This window comes from Arvicanthis niloticus, chromosome 16 (assembly GCF_011762505.2).
Source record: "Arvicanthis niloticus isolate mArvNil1 chromosome 16, mArvNil1.pat.X, whole genome shotgun sequence".
Classification (NCBI taxonomy): domain Eukaryota; kingdom Metazoa; phylum Chordata; class Mammalia; order Rodentia; family Muridae; genus Arvicanthis; species Arvicanthis niloticus.
In genome coordinates, this window is record NC_047673.1 from 46,676,516 (window position 1) to 46,697,036 (window position 20,521).

At 32.1% G+C, this 20,521-nt stretch overlaps 1 protein-coding gene across 2 annotated transcripts in view; it reads left to right on the forward strand.

The window, feature by feature from the left end:
• Glra3 (glycine receptor alpha 3) overlaps positions 1–14,169 on the forward strand; it is a 164,234-nt gene extending 150,065 nt beyond the window's left edge. The window contains exons 9-10 of one of the 2 annotated variants that reach the window (XM_034520708.2): positions 1,944–1,988; positions 12,594–14,169. In XM_034520708.2, coding sequence (XP_034376599.1) covers positions 1,944–1,988; positions 12,594–12,872 — 324 coding nt within the window. In that variant the 3' untranslated portion in view covers positions 12,873–14,169. The remainder of the gene's footprint in view (positions 1–1,943; positions 1,989–12,593) is intronic. The other variant, XM_034520709.2, reaches the window with a different exon arrangement.
• The last annotated feature ends 6,352 nt before the right edge of the window (positions 14,170–20,521 follow it).

Consider the following 20,521-nt stretch of genomic DNA (forward strand, 5'->3'; position numbering starts at 1 on the left):
ATACAGACATCACATTTAATTATGAAACTTGTCCCTTTTTCTAAGCTAATTAATTTGTTTCCATATAATATTATGGAAGTATTGATATCGTGATGAGGTCATGCAATTAAGTCTCCTTCTTATGCACATTTTTATATTTTAATATTTTTGGTATGAAACTCTGTGGTAACATAACCAAGTGCTAATGCTGCCCTGCTCATATATGATCAAAGATAGAACTATATGAAAGATCATTAGGAGCCTCAATAGGAGGTGATAAAAAGCTATGGAAGTAACATGCTACCGGAATTTCATTGTACAGAAGGTTTGTTCCTCTCTGTTAAATCCTCTTAAGGCATCTTCCTTTATGGACACATGATTTCAAGTAACATTCTTTGCTTTATAATAACAGAGAATATCTCTCAACAGTAGATCCATGATTTACTTATTCCAATGCAAATGTGTCAACTGACAACTTAAAGAAAAAACATTTGTTCAACACAACACTGTCAGAGTCACATAAAAGTACTGTGACAGTCCTAATATACTGAGATATGTAAAAAAAAAAATGTAAATCTTAAGGACAATGGTCTAGCTTATATGTTATGATGTTTAATGATCTTTAAAGTTATTTGTAAGTTATCTAATACTTTTATTTACTAAGTATTTTAAGGCAAGAGACGTTGATCTATCAGCTAAAGTCCAATTAAATGAATTCTAAGGCAACTGACTTCCAAAATTTATCACAAACCCAATAAACATCTGCAAGCGGCTTCAGGAAAGGAGCATTAGCACTGAGATAATATTAGATTGGACATAAAACAATACTCAATTTTCTATTTTTTAAATTTGCATGAAAAGGGCCTTACCATTCCTATGTTGAAATGGACCTGTAATGAGGAGATTAACTTTCATATTGCCTTTCCACCTTCCCCTAGACTTTCATCACTTAAATTTGAGTCCTCTTCTTCTTTTTCTCCCTGATCCTCCACCATTTTTCCCTTCCGCCTCCCATTCCTCCTTCTCTTCATGCTCTTCTTCCTATCCCCCCTCTATCTCCTCCTCTCCTCTTCCTTTACCACCTCTTTCCCCTCCTCCCCTCTTCTTTTTTTCTCCCAAGACCCTCTCTCCTTCCCTCCTTTCTCCTCCCCACTTTTTAGGCAGCCATCTCTTCCTGACTGTTCTTGATTCTTAGACTGAACTGAAACATTGTTATAGAACCAAGCCTTGACAGACCTGACACACTTGCCTTTTCTTCCTGTTAATGACTGAGCCATTTTACCTGAGCATCGTTTTGTTAAAACTGGGGCAATACTTGTCATTATTTCTATCTCATTTTACACTTTTATTTTCACTTTCTTATTTTTTCTTCCTTATCTACTATAGCATGCTTAAACTGCAGACTACCTAGACTAGAATTGAGAAGTATTATTCATACGCTGTCTAATAGAAAAAGACTGCTAGCTCATACACACTCAACACTAAATTTTACTAAATAATGAAACAGTCCACGGATTTGATATTAAATTCTGGTTCCTCTTTCCAATATTATTTTTTGACTGAGATGCCTCTTTATGCAATTTTACCACAAGTAGGTGTGAGATAAAATATTTGATGCATTTAATGTCTGTTACTCTTTGGCTCACAGTAAGATACAAAGATTAATATTCTCAGTGACTAGTGTTCCACAGAAAGTTAGAAATAATAATGGTTTATCAGTTTATCATCATGATTTGAAATATTCAGAAAGCATATGTGATTAAGGTTTATTAATATTTACCACAGAAGAAAGCCACTTATTTTGATTCAATACATTTGAATGGATACTTTGCATCTGTGAACATCAATGAGTTGATGCATATATATGCTAAAAGCGTGTATGAGATTTAAATCAACTGTGTAATTATACATGACTTGATTCTCTGGTTTCTCAATCCCTCTTGGTCCACTTTACCTTCCCACAGACAGAAGCTTTTGCACTGGAGAAGTTTTACCGTTTCTCAGACACGGTAAATGTCTTTTTAAACTCTAAGTAGAAGAATGTGATCATCTATAAAAAGCAGACAGCATATTCTGCTTCGAGGCAGTGTTTGGTGGGGAAACAGAGCCACTTACAGACATAAAGCTAAGCAAACAGCATTTTCCTTTGACTTTTCTAAGAGCTATACTCTTGTCTTTCCTTGTTCAACAAAAGTCTAACTTATGATGCATTTATTTTCACCGAGTTATTTAACTAGTCAGTGATATATATATATATATAAAATCTCCACAGGGAAAAAATCACAGAAGTGGGGAAATTTAACTTCAAATAAAAAAAAAATGAGATCTGGGTGTGGTAGAACACATCTTCAATCCCAGCACTAGGAAGGTAGAGGTATACAAATCTCTGTGAGATATAACCAGCCTAATCTACAAAAAGTTCCAGTCTGGCCAAGCTACACAGTGAGACCAGACTCTGTCTCAAAAATAAATTTATTAATTAATTAATCAGTAATACATAAATAAACACTGAAGCAATAAATAAGTCAAGAAATAAATAGAAAATTTACTTATTACACAACTCTAACAGTAACTATACAAACAACCTGGAAATGAGTTCCAAAATGCTTTGTCCAGTCTGAGTACCTTTAGAATCTATTCATTATGATTATGTTTAAGAACTTAACAATTTTGTTTTAGTAAGAGTATCTTTTCAACTGAACAAATATAAATATAAAAAGATACCATAAAGATACACATCCAAGCATAATATGTAAATTTCTATGAAGGAAGTCTAAAATATTGGTCCATAAATGATTTCCAAATGTACCAAAGCCAAGAACTTAGTTCATCAAATTACAGTATATATAGTCTAGTTTGCTAAACTGAAAGTTTAGGGGTCAATTATATTTTTAAAGTAGCTTCTAAGATGATTTGGCTGAGCATCCTAGTTAAGAATCTAGCAAATAAAATAATATTAAATAAACACTTTTACCATCTTAACTTTCATGTGTACTACCTTTACCCAGTATTGCTTTAAGGTACTCTGGCTAGTTTTTTGTCAGCTTGACACAAATGTGAGTGATCTGAAAGTAGGTAACCTCAACTGAGAAATGCCTCCATAAGAGTCAGCTCTAGGGCATTTTTCCTAATTAGTGATTGGCAGTGGTGACTCCAACCCATTTGGAGTAGTGCCATCCCTGGGCTGGTGGTCCTAATTCTATAAGAAAGCAAGCTGAGCAAGCCATGAGGACAAATCGGTAAGCAGCACCTATAACCTATATCTGCATCAGTTCCTGCTTCCAGGTTCCTGCCCTACTTGAATTCTTGTCCTGTCTTCCTTGAGTGATGGACTATGATGTAGAAGTGTAAGACAAATAAACTCTTTCCTCCCTGCCTTCTTTGGTTATGATGTTTTATCACAGAAATAGAAACCCTAACTGAGACAAGTACTTACTGAGTTCTCCTAGAATCCACAATCACTTAACTAGTTTGTTTTGCAGTCTAATTTATATTTTATTTTCTAGTCCCAATATTTCTTGTTTTAAATCTGTAAAGAAAAATCATAAGATTTATTGACTGTAACTATTCTATTAAAGACTTTTTTAATTTCTTGAAATCTGAATAACCAAATATGATTTAAATATAGTCATAAACATATGTAGAGTAATATATAATAAATACTATAAGCATATGTAAAATTTAAAAATAAGAATTTGGCTTACCAAATTCTTTATCCTCTTAAACTACATATGCTATTTTGAAATGTTCTAAGCCATCTAAGACTTACAATCCACATAATCAAAATAAGACCAAATTAATACAAAGTGTCTATTTTCATAAGCACCAATTTACATGAGTTTCCCTCCTCACGCTAATTTGGAAGGATAACCAAAGTAAACAAAATTGCCTCTTTCTAGAAAGTTTGTCACAAGAAGAGATCTTCCAGTAGTGCAGATGGAATATCTAGAAATGTTTTTATAGTTTAGTTTAATACCTACTTGAATTTTGTATGTCATCTTTGGAATTTCGCTTCCTTGCTATTAGAGGTACAAAAGAACACATTGTCTACTTGGAGGAATAAAAGTTTGCTCTTATATCTAAACTTCCCCACCCCACACTGTCGTTACCTGCTGTGTGCTGACTCCCACTGCGCCATGTCATAGATGCTACCTCCAGTGCTGAATGTGTGTGGGTGCATGCATGTTATGAAAGTATGTTGTTAGGGTTTATTATTCTTGAGAATGGAAAGATCCAGATACTGTAGTATTTCCAAACATGAGCTAATCTGTTGAGGGCTTTGAGTGACATGGGACCGCTTCAGTGCATTTCATGTAGCTTCCCACCCATTACAATAATGATACAATGCTTTGCTAAGAGAAAATTCATTTGCACCATATTCTAGAACTTCTTTCTTTGTACATATTATCTGCATATGCAAATAAATTAAAAATAAACTAGTATTAAACTTAAGAAGTTATAACCAAAGTCTGTGTTGGGCTAGGCCAACAGTTGTCTTTATAAAACACAGATACAATTGACTGCATTTCAAAATTTTGTTTAATAACTTAAAATTACTTTTATTGTAAATGTATATGTTGTCTTACTTTAAAATAGTTCATTATATCTTTTAAGACTAATGTGTAAATTATTTTTCTGTCTTGTGTTTTGTCAGCTCCACAGTCTTAAAACAAATACAAATTTTATGTGTAATGTGTTGTTTGAAAAGATGAAATCTCATGACTGATGCTATATGTTACTTACATACATAAAATCATATAACATGTTTCATATAACATGATGTATTTATGCCATATTCTAGACTTAAGACATTCTTTATATAGGTATGACCTACAACTTTTATATATACCTTTAAAAAGTAGTTTCTCAATATTTAAAATTGAAAAAGAATTTTTCCCAAAAACCCACTTATGAGGCATTAAATTTGTATCTTCTCAAGTAAAACAAAATGATAAGATTTTGATTCTTTCTGAAAACAGCTATTTAGAACTTACGTTAAGCAAACTACTCCTTTGAGGTATATACTGTTTAAATACCTATTCAGGAAAATCATATTCAATAAAGTAATGTAGGGCTAGCAAGATGGTTTTGTAGATAAGAGTATTTGCGATGAAAATGGATGATGAACTGACCTGAGTTCTATTCTCAGAATGTGAGAAAGAACTGAATCTCCCAAGCTGTTCTGTAACCTCTACCCCTGTGCCATCCTATGCCCCGCCCTAGAGAGAGAGAGAGAGAGAGAGAGAGAATTAGGAGGTAACTTTAAAATAATGGAAAGTAAAGAAACAACATAAGTTCTTTTTACTTGAAATTAAAACTCATTGTAATTATTTCTATCTCAAAATTAAAACAAGCATGCTGTTTTCCCACATACCATCTATTCTAATCTCATAACTTTCAATAAATAATTACTATTTGTTTTTAGAATTTAATATATTACACCAGAAGTAGAAAATGTTTTAGAAGATTGTGGAATTCTCTTCTTTCCCTCGTAATATTTATATTCTATTTTCATAATTCATCTAGGTCCTAAACATTCATCTTTAAAATCTTAAAATTTACCTCTTTTGTTAACTCCTAATTATTTTTGGAACCAATGAACCATACATCAAGCATGTACTCAGTTCTGAAGCTAAGTGGGATGACATCGATAATAAACACAGACTTCTCCTTCAACTAGTGCTCAAAGAAATTCATATTGATATTTGAATATGAAGAGAATACACAATAGTTTCACTGACTATACTTGTACTTTCATATGATTTATTTTTGAAATGATACAAAAACATGTATGGGCACACTAACAAAATAACAAAAATCAGTCTTTTAGACTGATTTTTAAAAATATATATTGCCATCTTTCCTCTGATCTCATATTTCTCTAAATGGTAGTTTCCCCTATAAAGTAAGCAATTATTGTAGTTTCTAGCAATTTTTTAAATCCACACATTTCTAAATCAACTAAATGGAAATCAATCCAATTGCCTTTCTCTGTTACTTATTCACTTGACAATAAATTTGTAAAACTTATTTAAACAAATAGGTCTATTCCTTAACTGTATAAAGAATGTTTGAAAAACATCTAATAACATAGAAACATTAAGATGAAAATTATATATGAAATGTTACTATATCTTTCTATACTTCACTATATCTTACTGTAATTGACAATATCAATACATCCGGGTGACTTAGATGCATAATGCTTTGCAATCATTCAGTGGTAATTTTCGTGCTTTTGCCATTTTCATATTCCATATTTATATTTTTGTCATTTTGAAGACATGGAAAAGGATTAAAATGTTCACTCTGGTTGCTCTGAAATTACATGTATGATAATATATTATTGTGATGACAGAGACATGGCAATTTTGCTGAAAGACCACATCTAGGCTACGATGTTCAGGTTATCTCTTCCATTTCAATCTACAATATGCAGTTATCTGAGTTGTTCTTCAAAATGAGGCTCAAAATAAAATGAAAAGGCTATTCAAGTTGTCAGTGTTGTTTTGATGCATAATTACTAAAACATTTTTTCTCTGTTCCTAAACATAATTTTTGTCTCAGTTATTCAAAACTAAAATGAATTTCATAATAAAATAATGTATCATATCTTCTAAATCAATAACCTGATAATAATAATAGCCTTCTAAAGCAGATTTACTATTGTTTTATTATTTAATATCAGCTTTTCAGAGAAATTTCAAATCACTTCAGTAATTCACTTGACTTTTATGGTACTCAAAAAATAGTAGGAAACCTCTTGGGAAGGTATACTTTAAGATATGTCTTCTCATTAGTAAGATAAGTTATTTTTCCTGTCTCAAGAAGGACACAGTCATGAGGTTAGAGGAGATTTGACAACTCAGGAGGAGATTCCATTTGGGACTCGTCAGATAAACTGCATTTATATGAATTTGATTCATACCACCCAATATTCCTTGAATATTCCCGAATAAACCATTTCCCTAATATAAAGTGTTCATTTTATAAGAAACTATTGATTGAAATGTCCTTTTAAAATGACCCATGATATATAAATATATAACAGAACAAAATATAGATCAATACCCTGCAGTTTGCTTCAGCCTTGATGGCTATTTTTATCAAAATTCATGAGAATTCTCATAGAAATTACTTAAATACATCCTCTTTGCTCTCAGCACTGGGAGCTTTATTTCCCTACATTCTAGCTGTCACTTTTAAATTCTACTATTGATCTTTTCCTACAATGCCGTCTTTAGTAGTAGATGCCTCCATAATTAGTGAATTTTAAGGCAGTGAACCTCAGATCTCACAGTTTGCCCTTGTTTGCATTTCAAATGCATTTTATCTTTAAGTTATAGAATACAAAGGGGCCAATAAAAGTCCAGAATAAACCCAACAGAGTTCAGGAGTACGACCTGTTGGTTTTCTCATACTTGTGTCCAGAAGTGATGGCGATTTTTCCTTCAATTCTTATTAATTACATGTTGGTCTTAGCCTCCATGAGCCTTAGATGGAGACAAATGCAGCTGAATTCTGAATTTTACTCAGATTGGCTTCTATTACCCAGTCATGTGTGCTACTAAAGCTTCCAAACTTGTCTGACTTACTCCTTGACTAGAAAAGATAATACTCATCATTAACTGATTAACTTTAACTGTGTTCATCAGCTTTCTACAATAGGTTGGGAACTGCAGTTTCTCTAAGAAGGAAGAAGACAGTAAATCTATCTCTCCCACATGAATTTATACAGCTTTATTTTTAGATTGAAATGTAAAAGAAAATATCAGAAACATCAGCCAAATCATATCTATCTCCTTTATCATGATAGAAAATCTCAAGAAGTTTCACTATATCCAGATTATGAAGATGGGTTGAAGAATTCTTTACTGAATACAAAGATCAGCCAGACTGCCAAGATTCATTTAGGTTTTTCAAAGGCCAAACAGACTGTTTTAAGGGTGAAATGATTAGAACTAGCACCCCTGCCTCCACTCACTTAATCAGAGCTGAGAACTCCAAGTATCACTTTTTTTTAACCTATATTGTTTATATTTACTTCAGATAAAGATTTGGATAATTGTGACAGTTCCCATTATAATATATCCAGTAAAAACTATACTAAAAAAGAGTTTTTCAAGAATTAGACTCAGATCTTAAGTAGCAATATGTGTTCTATTCTCTCAATTGTACATGGAGCCAAAGTCCTCTCTAATTCTCTTTATTCCTACCTAGAATCATCATGACCACTGATACCTACAGCCATAGCCAGTCACTTCATTTTGCCTCCTCTCTCCTGTCCCACCCACACCTCTTGGTCTCCTTTTACTGTATTCTTGCTTCTTTGTAATAGTGCCATACATCTCACTGATTTCCAGTATCTCAAAAATGGATTTTTAGTGTTCTTGATCACTCCATTTTAAATAGTGTTTCAGTTTGGGTTCCTACTTAAAGTTGGGCAAGAAAATCCTGGCCTTCAAGACAGTCTTCATGTGTCAATGGCCTTAACTTCATTTGCCTAATTAAATATATTTGACAGGATAAATTAAAAAAAAAAAAAACTTACATCTGTGTCTTTATCTCCATTTCCACTGTTACCGTTGCTTTTAAAGTCTGATATGAACAAATCAACTAAACAGTCTTAAAAGTGCTAGCTTCTAAAACTAAACCTAATTCCAGTCTTTCAGATAGTGACAGATGTGCCTGGAAATCACTTACAGGAATCCTGGCCGCTGTTTTCTTTTAGTTTCTTAATAGCCATTAATAGCCATGTGAAAAGTGCTAGTGATCTTTTTAATAGTCCAGAGAGATTTTTCTTCCCCCTAGTGAACCCAGCATGACATCTGCAGGAATAAATATGCTCGTGAATCTACAAATCTTCTCACCTTCTGCAATGAAAGACTTCCTCTATTCATGGCCATTACATAGAGTTGAGAGAGAGGATTTGGCTTGAGTAAGCTCATTTCTGATGATGTGGCTATCCTTGAACCTAATATATCTATCCTTCCAGAAAGAGTTTCACCTCATAGTTAGTAGGAACCAATTTCCCTTCTCAAGATAGATTAACACCACCACAGACTTTATCCAAAATTGATCTTTGCTCACTCAAAAGTTGGCGATTGATCACTAAAACCAGTATTCCTGAATAAGAATGCTACAAATTACTACTTCTACCACATAGCATCATCTGAAATTTTATTGTTAGCTCTTACATCTTGACCTGAAAATTCATGAAACCATTGTTCACATAGAGGTCTGCTAAATCTACAAAATGACCAAAAATACTACACTGCAACTATTTTGCCCTATTTGATAGCTCCTGGAAATATATGGGTATCAAAAACTAGAAATGTAATCTGAATTTATAGAAGAAGTAAATACAAAGTACACACCATACCACCCAAATTTAGTATTAAGTCAGTAAACAATTTCATTTTATATGTTGCACAAATGTTGAAATTTCAGGTTGGAATACTAAAGTCAAATATTTGTGTTGAAATTAACATTGTCTATTTCAAATACTAACATGTAGCTCACATATTTTTCTGGGGCAAAATATACTATAAATACACATTTTTAGAGTCACCAACCAGTGTCATCAAAATTAAATATATATATTTAAGTTTTTTACCTTGAGCCAGGTCAGAAAACCTCTTTCTTCCTTTACTGTTTTTCTTACTACCAATTGTCTCCAAATTCATGAGGAAGGTTAATTAGGAAATAAATTATTGGATCTCGGGAGAACTTTCTCTTTAATTTTTAATCTTGTTGCTTTTCCCCATAATCCTTCACCAGGAGATAAATCTGTGCCATCCATATCCCCATGATGAGACTCAGGCTCAATAATTTGTCTAAAAGTATTTTTTTTTTCTTCAGAGGTAATTGTTGTCTTGGAGGCCTACTACTGAATAGGCTCACCCTTTCTAGTGCTTGCTGAACTCTAGCTGGCTGGTTCAAATCAGCTGTTCTGGACTCAAATTCCTCTCCAAGCTAACTAGTTCAATCTGGCTTCTCCCAAATTCTCACTGAATTATTCTGCTTGACCTCAAACAAATTCTGGCAGTGTGTTCTAATCTTCTGGTTCCTCCCTATTCTCTGGCTTCAACTGCCTCTGCTTATGTAGGTGATCCAAGCATATTAGTCAAGGAGTATGTAACTGCCAATACATACAGAAGTTTTATACTGTGTTTTATATAGTGGCTAAAGATTTATAGGCTTAAGTACAGCCTCTCTTGATTCTCATGAAAGAGTGAAGTCTATTTCTCATTTAGTTTAACTTTATGTTTTTAAAAAAATGATTTAGAACCCAGGGGTCATTCTCAGAGTGCCATAACAGCTCAGGACTGATGTTAACCCACTACATAAAGCTAGTTAGAAACAACAGAAAGAGTTTGTCTGTTCACTCGTTATATTGAATTTCAAATGAGAAACCTTTACTTGAGAAGAGCAGCAGTGGTCTCAAAGATTTTAAAACAAATTGTCCAGAATGAAAAGATAGTCAATGAATTCTGTTTTGCTAAAGATATATTGCAGAATCATGAAATCTTAGTACTTTGATAATAAACTTTTCAGTTGCTTCCACTACTGTAGCAATGTATGTAAATAAATGCTCACGGAAGAAGCTATTTTGTCTAGCTTAAAGATTTTTTTAAACTCGTGGTTTGATATATAATTTAAGTAATATGTTATATTTCAAAATCAAGCAAACTGCACTCACAATATACATGAGTGGGATAACTTATGTTTCCACTTGGAAAAGCAAGTACTAGCATCATTTACTAAATCCTAAAGATGATAATATACCATTTAGAGATGTAAATCAACCATTTCCATAATAAAAATTGAAGTCATATATATTTTTTATTAAAGACAGACAATTTCACAGCATGCGATGTTTGCCATAAAATTGTTTTTTTGGAAGTCAAAATATGGCTGCATAGACAAACACAATTACTGGAGTCCTGAAAAAAAGGTTTTTGTTTTTCTCTGCAAAATTACAATAGACAAAGATATCTTCCTTTGAAGCTTTATTTTAAGATGATTTTAATTATGATATTTTAATTGTTTCCATTAAAATCCAGTTGCTTAATAAACCTTACAGTTGAAATATTTCCAGTAATTATACGCTTTAGTCTCTCAGGTGAAAATGCCTTACCTTCATAATTCTAAAAATCTATCTCACACTTTACTAAATCAATTTTAATAATTTTCTCACATTTCCAATCCATAATCATGGTTATTTTCACTTTCATATTTTATAATACACTATTTATTGAGCAGCTACATTCGTAGACCCAATGCAGTTTTGAACCAAATGATTAATTGTTCTCTTAGACGAATATGTAAAAGAACTATCCAAGCAGAGATATAACTATAAAATATATTAACCTGTACCTTTAAACTTGCAGTTTACTAGCAAAAGAAAAACAGAATCTTGTTATCAGTAACCATTTATTTTCATCTTCTAAATTATTTGTTGATTTTTATTATATATCAGTTTAATAAAATCTTTCTCTATCAGACAGATGTTATATTAATTTTACATTACATTGTGTAGAGTTTTTAAACATTTTATGTGTATGTATGTGTGTTTGTGAAAGTCTATTTGTACCATGTGCTTACAGTGTGGAAGCCAGAAAAGAGAACTGGATCCCCTGGGGCCAGAGTTACATGCAGTCATGAGCCACCATGATGGTGGTGGGATCCGAACTTAGATTTTCTGTAAGAGCAATAAGTGCTTTTACCCACCAAGTCATTGTCCAACCACAAATTTCAGGGTGTTTTTAAATGTAAATATATGGAAGTCTCTCTTTAATTTGTCGTATTTGAAAGTAATAGTACAATTTCAAACAAAGATCATTTGTGACTTTTAACTTTATAACAAGTTTATTGTTGGCTATTGATCTTCATGAAAAGGGCAAGAAGTGATAGCAAGTTCACTTTTTGAACATGAAGTAAAGGTCTTTCAATTTTCATTCATAACTGATCAAGCCACTGTATCTGTGAAGATATTATATCCAAATTAGAGGATGGGGTTATCCAGTAGCTCTTCTGAATATAATAGTGTAAAATAAAGACTCAACATAAAGGGAAACTCAAAGCAAGCAGTGTTTTCTGATAGACTGTATTTTTCAAGGAAGTAACAGGAACTGTGAAAAATAAGTATAAAAAAAGGTGTCTCTAGGAGAAAGAAAAATTCAGTCAATGATTCTGGTATTTATTTCCCATTTGGTTGAGAATTTATGCATTTAAACTCATAAGCAAAAAAGTTCTTTCTAAGATGTGTGTCTTTATACTAAATCTCTCAATAGATTTTTTTCTTACTCTCATTTAGATACTTTGTGATATGTAAACACCACACACAGAATTTTTATCTATTAAAATTTCATTTGGGAGTTCATAATAATCAGTACATCTGTGTGATGTAGCAAGATAAGGGAAACTCCAACCAACTCATCTTCATGTGCTTCTGCTGTCCGTTTTTCATATTAAAGCAAACATGCATCATTATAGAAGTTAAGTCGTGATTCTGAAATCCTGCATTGCAAGCCATTTCCTTACTAAAACACCTCCTGATTGTTTTTTTGTTTTTTGTTTGTTTGTTTGTTTGTTTTGTTTTTTGTAAACAGGATGATGAGGTGAGGGAGAGTCGGTTCAGCTTCACCCCCTATGGAATGGGGCCCTGTCTTCAAGCAAAGGATGGTGTGGTTCCAAAAGGCCCCAACCACGCTGTCCAGGTCATGACAAAGAGCCCCGATGAAATGAGGAAGGTCTTCATCGACAGGGCTAAGAAGATTGACACCATCTCCCGAGCCTGCTTTCCGCTAGCGTTTCTGATTTTTAACATTTTCTACTGGGTTATCTATAAAATCCTTAGGCATGAAGACATTCATCAGCAGCAAGACTAAGTCTCTGAAGTCACACAAAATACAGAGCATTCAGTAGAAAGATTTCCTGCCAAAGGAGGGGGTGGGGGAGTGTATCTGGGGTACAAGTGAGAGCCAGTTCATCAGAACAGCATATGAGGAAAGAGTTTATTTTGATTTCCTATGTAAAATAGTGAGACAGATTGGTTCTTCTAAGGGATACAAAATACACATCGTGGGGGTCCTGCTTCATACTTCTGACAGGTGATTTGTTGTCTTCCTAGCGTGAATGTGTGTTGCGGATGTTTTACTAGCACATAGAGTAGACATGATAACTACATTGGGATGTCTTGATTTTAATCCAATTAGAGTAAACATTGTGGAATCGAGATTTACACAATAAAGTTTATAAAGCAAGTATAACAAAATGATGAGGATAATAAAAGAGCTTGAGATAATACAGCATATTAATGAAGGTAACAAGATCATCAAATGTCAAGGTCACTCCTGTTAGAAAAGTATTCATACAAACAGTGTAGAACTAACACCCATAATAAAAAAAAATCAGATGGTCAGAATAAAAGCCATCATGTAGGACATTACGGCTTAAACTATCATGTTCATAAAATTCTACTTATCTTTACATCTCTAGGAATAAAAAGGAAGACACTGAAAACAGTCTTTGCTTGTAAATAAGTGTTACATTTATTTTAATTAGTAATAAACACTAACAACTTTAAGCCAATACATTTGTTTTTCTTAAACTTAATAGTGGCTTATTTGTATGTTTGGTGTTTTTCTGTAACTTAACAATATCCAATTAAGACTTTTCTATTTAGTGTAGAATGAGACTTTAAATATTAATTATACTAAAGCACTTACATTTTGATAAAAACAAATACAAATAGATTCGTAAAAGATTTTTAATAAGAATCATTTCTCTCATTAAAATTTCTTCTCATCAGAGTAATCCATGAGCCCAAAATGCCTCCAAATAGCAGGAGGATGGGTTTTAATTCTAAGTGATTTAAACATATCAGTTCCATCAAGTGAAATAATTTTAATCTTTATGATCATTTAAAATAGTAGGGCTTCACGAGTTGTGAAGAATTTAAAAGCAATTTTGCTTGAAAGTTGCTCATGACCCATGCAATTATTTCAGCTGTATTCAAGTTCTGTTCGCTCAATCAGGAAGCAGCTGCCAGTCTCTGATTCATTTACTGTTTTTTAAAATTATTATTGTCATTAATATTATACTTTAAAACTTTTCGAGTGACTTAAGGATATTTTAAGCATTGATTAGTCTATAAAATCAATACAGTGAAAATATCAAGAATTTAAAAAAAAAATCTCAGATATGTTAAAGAAAAAAAAATCAAGTTTTTGAACCCAATGGTACTATTTTCTGACCTCCAATGACTCCCAAAACTCAAAGCAGAAACTGCCATTTAAAGCTGAAAGCTTTTCAATATCTCTGTAGTTCGGTTAGTCAACCATAGATTTTAAACCTAACTTTTTAAGAAGTAGTCCATGCTGAGCAGTGTTTGCTCATTAAAGGCAAAATACCACTTTTATAACTAGTTTACACAAGATAAAGAACATTGTGTTTGTGATTTTATGCAAAGTCTACACGTAAAATAATTCATTTCCAAGTGCTCCCTCTTCTTGAAAATTGGATATACATGCTACCCTTTGCTGTCTATGAGCCAAAACCATAGAAATATATCCATGTATTATATATTAGAGCAAGATATGTTGCTTATGCTGAGAGCTAGCTAGAGAGTTTAAAGTAACGATGAACTGTACCCCTTCAATGTTAGCAAAATACAAGCATACATTTTTTTTCTATACTTAATATATCTCACTTCAAAAGTTTTCTAACATTTCTTAAATTGAGTAAATTCTACCAGAAGCAAACAGAACTATAATTATCACAAACATACATATGCCCCAGAGAAAACCACGGGTGTGACTAGCTTTCATATTTGAGGTCACTAGATGTCGTTTTCTTCATTTTTTTTAATCTCTGAAGTTGGAAAATAACGTATCAGCCATGAGGAAATTTGTCAAGAATGACATTAGTTCTACAGAAATATTGCTATCTCAAAAGTACATTTCCTTATCTTTCCTTATAAATAATTCTGCTTTCTATTATGTTTATCCTGCCTTCCAAACACAAAGAAAACACTAAAAACAGCTTTCTCTTACAAGGCAGCCATTACTAAGCAAACAGGGCTGATTCAAGAGGACCTAAAATATGTCCCCTCTAATAAACTAATGAGACATTACAGAGCCTTTAAAACTACAATAATAACGACATCCTGAGGTATTTGCATCAAAATACTTGTGTTCAGTGAGACTGATCCATAGTACTGAAGATTGCATCCAGAGTTTGTTACTCTGAAGAGGTTACTACTAAATCACAGCCTGAGTCCCAAACTAGAATTAAAGCCAGAAAAATAGCAATGGGAAGAAATACTTTAAATACTCATTTAACCGCCACTCATTTATTTTCGAGTTCCAGGGCAAAGTGTCTGAAGTATTCCGAACTAGCCATATTGCAAATACAGGGGGGAAGGGGGAGGGAGCATGCATGATATTTATTTCACTTAATTTTAAAATCTATTCATTTTTAACTTGAAATATTTGGATTCACAGAACATGCATTTTTAGGTAATTCGTTTTTCTTATTAGTATAGATGTGTACAACTTTTTCTTTCCTCACTAATCACTACAAGACCTCGAAATTTCTTTATGACTTGGATATCAGAACTACTTTAGACATAGGAAAGAACAGTTTTAAGTCATCCATATTCTCTCCAGAATTTTCTTCCTTACACTTATCTAAAGATCTAATCAGCTCTCATCTCTGATATACAGAGTATCATGAACTCTTATCCTATTCCACAATAATCATCTGTGAATATATTTTAATAAATTTAACTTTAATTTTGAAGTATAAATACATGATTACATGCATTGATTATATGAATGTCCAGTATCTATATAATATACTGGAAGTTATCATGAAAATTATGAAAAATAAATCATATATTTAAAAGAAGATTATAGGCTCTTAACTACTCTAATATTTTTGTAAATGAATACATTATTTGAATATAGTTAGGTATATCTTTCATATTATTTTAAAATTACCCTCATCTCATTTTGTGGAAACATAGTTTTCTAATCTCAGCATGATATATTTTAATCTTCGAGTTACTTGGAAGAAAAGAGTATTATACTGGCAACTAAATTTTCTTTTATTTATAAAATGTGCACCACATGAAGTTGACTTATGAAATGATGACAGGTAAGAAACTAAAATAAGAAATATTTTTAGTATTAAGTGTTGGAAAAATGAAAGCAATACAATCCAATCTCCTTTAAAATAGACTTTACATCATCATAAACTCTTTAAAATTAACAGCATATGCTCTTTTTATTTTTCAGCCAAAGTGGTCAATATTCATTGAAACTGCAAAGGTAAAGATTATAATAGAGTGGACATTTTCGTTAACATATTAGGAACACATTAGTATGGTTTCTAACCATGGAGCAATTTAATTTGACAATCGATCTAAACCAATTACTATCAATAAAAATATGACCTATAAACATAAGAAATATCTCTGTGAGAAGATTGTTATAATAGTGATTGAAATTGTAAGGCTTTCTTGATTAGTATCTACCAATCAAGCACAACTATAGTATTTGTATTCCTGGCCTGTTAATTTGCATTCATTTTTAGCAAGATGAACCTGATTGTATTGCCTATGACTGGCTTCAAAGCTGAGCAAGGATTTGCTATAGAGGCACTAATCCTTTTAGCTCTGTGGCTTCAAGGACACTGTAAAGTTGAAATAAATTGCTGACTTTTTGTGAATTTTGGAAAAGAATTTAGAGATCAAACTGCACAATATTTTAAATATCACATTTCAAGTCCTATAAAACTAGACCCAAGACTGTCTAACCTGTACCAGTAAATCTAAAAAAGTTCCCAGATGCAATGGGTTTTTTTTTTTTTTTTTCAAATAATTTTAACAAGAACACCTTAGCTGAACTTATGGGAATAACAGACAGTGGAAAGTATTGCCAAAAACAATTAAAATTCCATTAAAGATTTACATGATTCCTCAATGTTTCTGAACTCATTATTGCATTTTCTTTGGGGGCTTAGAGTCCTATTCCTAATACTACATAGTAACTACAGGACTGTGCTTCAATGGAAAGAATGCTTGCTTGTCATAAGAAAGGCCCTAGGTTCAATGCAAACATCAGTAACAATAATACTGTACTGTTTAGACAATCCACTAGATTCCATCCAGAGACTGAGGTCAGCAGCCTGTTTTACTGTTGCATAATTTGCATAAGAAAAGGTTATCTATCATTCAAAACCATTTACTTCTGTTCCAACTAGAGTCCCCTCTGCCTTTCCTAATACCTAATGCCATTGTTTCTGCCCAATTCAATATCCATATTATTAATTTTATTTATTTAAAAAATTCATTGCAGCACTTTGTCAAACCATAAGATGTATTCAGGTTTGCAAAATAATGAAATACAAAATTGTATATTTAGTAAAAGATACTGGTAAAAGTTCCATGTAAATTATTTTCAGTAACTTTAAATTCTGTCCTATAACTTAGTACTTATTTTAAATTAAATATTTATTCAATGTATTTCAGATATAAAGTTATATAAAGTCTTAGAACGATACAAATTTTTTAAAACTATAAAATAAACATAATGCTTTTATTTAGATTAAAGTGTAATTTAAATATAATGACCTGATTAAGTTTAACACTTTATTTATCTGTGAAGTGCATGAGCAAAAATTATCTTCAGAGAACACTGTTTCCACACACAGTCTCTAGGCAAGCTTGCTAAGGTTCTTGAGGAATAGAAACTCTGAATTTAAGGCCAAAAAAGGATTCAGATGTAAAACTGTACTTGAACGTGTTTGAATAATTTTGCATTTCTTTACTGTTTTGTCTTTATGAATTATGCAGAAGCTGCTCCGTAAGCTCACATTTTAGCGTGTGATGATGAGTGATAAGACTTTGAAAACATAGAGTGTAGCCTTTTGACACTTTATGGGTATTGTGGGACACAAAATTGAAAACACCATATTATATATTTTTCCATGAACTCTTTTTACATGTTGTGTAGTGACATCATTTACTAATGAGAAAAGATGGTCTAACAGCCTATTCCTCAGAGAAGAAGCACAACTTCCTAAGGAGGATATTTGAGGCTCCCTTTCTGTCCAGACAGATGTTACAGTTTTTCACAACATTGTGATTCAAATGTATTAAAATGGTCTGCATGATTTTATCAACTTGTTTTTGTTATATGACTTTTACTTTAATTTTGCAGCTAAAAAAAATCTCTAATGAATCATTAACCTGTGAACAATATATGGTCTTCCTCGTGTAACTGCAGATAATTTGATCAGAATAAAAAAAATTAATGTTTTTCAAGACCGCTATTCTCTTTTTGTCTAATTGTCTAGAGAGTGACTTTATCTGAGAAATCATACTAGATTTCCCCTGCTACAAACTATCACATGTAATATTTTTATCCCAGGATATATCACCCAAAAAAAAGACTAATATCTGTCAGGGTGCTTCCTTTATGATTAAGATAGAATAAAAGATCTTGCATCAATGCCTACTGCTTGAGAGGCATTTCCTTAAAATTTTTTTATTGACTAAATCACTTGATTTATTTAAAGGCAATATTTCTAAATGGAGTATTTGATATTCTTTTATATTTTAATCTTCAAGTTTACCTTGCTTTTGTTCATCACTCAATGAGGCTTGAGTGTACTGATAGTGCAGTAACAAATAAATGATAGAAAACCTTGACATGTAAGACCATTTAAAACTATTATTGTATGGTATAAGATTATAACATGTCTCTCAATGTTGCAGAACCTAACATTCATTCATAACAACCTTTTCCAGAACATTACAAATTTACTGCACAAGGTCCAGTAAAATTTGTAGATTGGAAATTTTTTGCTAAATTGGCATGTATTTCCTCAATGGTTCTTCTGTAAATGCTTCTAGGACATCACAGTTCTAGAAAATCATCACATTTTGACATCAGCAAAATCTCTTGACTGAAACACAGCCAGGGTATTAGGCAAAGTCATCTCAGAATAAGAGCTAAAGGTGTCTATCAATAAAATGTAAGTAAAATATAAAAAAGATTTGTGACTACAACAACAGTGTAAAGAAATTTATTGGTAAATATGACTTTTTAAATCAATTCTCTTACTATAATATCATGTTCAATTATATCCATAATATTAATAAATATATCTATAATTTAATATAATTTAAATTGCTATTAATTTAAAATTACTATCATTATCCTGACTATATTTGTCAATTTTAATACCACCAAATGCTTTAATACCACCAAATGCTTAATTTTCTCTGCATATTTATCCCAACTTGTTTTCCCAACAATTGCTTCTTTCCGTAATCAATGACTGTTGAAATTTGTTTCTTCTTCACTATGTTGTATAAATCAGTGTGGCCAAATACTCTCTCATGGCCATTAAATCTGGGTGAAAGTACAGTAGAAGAACTGTCATGTGCTTGAAGTACTTATCTATTTAGTTTATAATGTCCTCTTATGTTTGAAATCATATGTCAGGTTATCCAGTTGCTTCTTGTCCACTATTCTACTAGTATTTGAAAATTCACTCAAGTAAATAAGACTTAGATGCTGCATGCAAATTTAGGTAGTGAAGACAAACCTTCTCCAAGAAGATTTACAATTGGATTAAATATTCCTCAACATAGAACCAAGTTTCTCTTGAATGTTACAAGAACAGTTAAAGATTTATGGACAGGCAGAAGTGAGTGGGTAGAAAATTACTAGGAGGAAACATTAGTGTCAGAGGGATTATAGCCACATTGACTAAGCAATATTCTTGATGAAATGAGGCTAAAATGGAAGACATGGTGGATGGGGAAAAAGTATTTGATCAGATGTCAAGGGTAGTTTCTATTAAACAAACAAACACCAAAACAATAAAAAAAAAAAAAAAAAAAAAAAAAAAAAAAAAAAAAAAAAAAACCTAACCTGGAAGAATTCATGCTAAAACTGAATTAAGTACTCCAAGGGCAGATACCAAATTAGGGAGTAGTAACTAAGGGTTCAGAAAAGAAAGGGACCATACTTTGGTCAAGGAAAGAGTTTTGTGTCCATCAATGATCCACTTATATAGTATAAGGAGGAATTTGTCTGCAAATACACTGTGTTACCCACACAGTAAACAGCTAAACCTTAAATGCTTTCTACTCGCCACTGACAAGTCTACTATTTCTTGCTCTTGTAAACAGAATCTGTTCTCAAACTATTGAACATAAATGTGTGCATGGCATTGTGCTTTTCTTTTGAAACAGAGAGTACTAGAAAATTCTTCTAAATAAAATTCTACAAAAATTCTATGTGTGAGGAATTATGAAACAAATATACTCACTGACCTCTAAATAATAATTGATTTTTGTGGCTTCATCTCATTCTTATTTCAGTAAATCAAATGCACATTACAAATGTGTGTGTGTACATGTATAGACACTTAGATAAATTGAAACTGAAAGATACACACAGTGGCAGACCAAGTGAGAACTAGAGAAGCAGACAGAGATCTTTCCTTCATTTTCAAATTG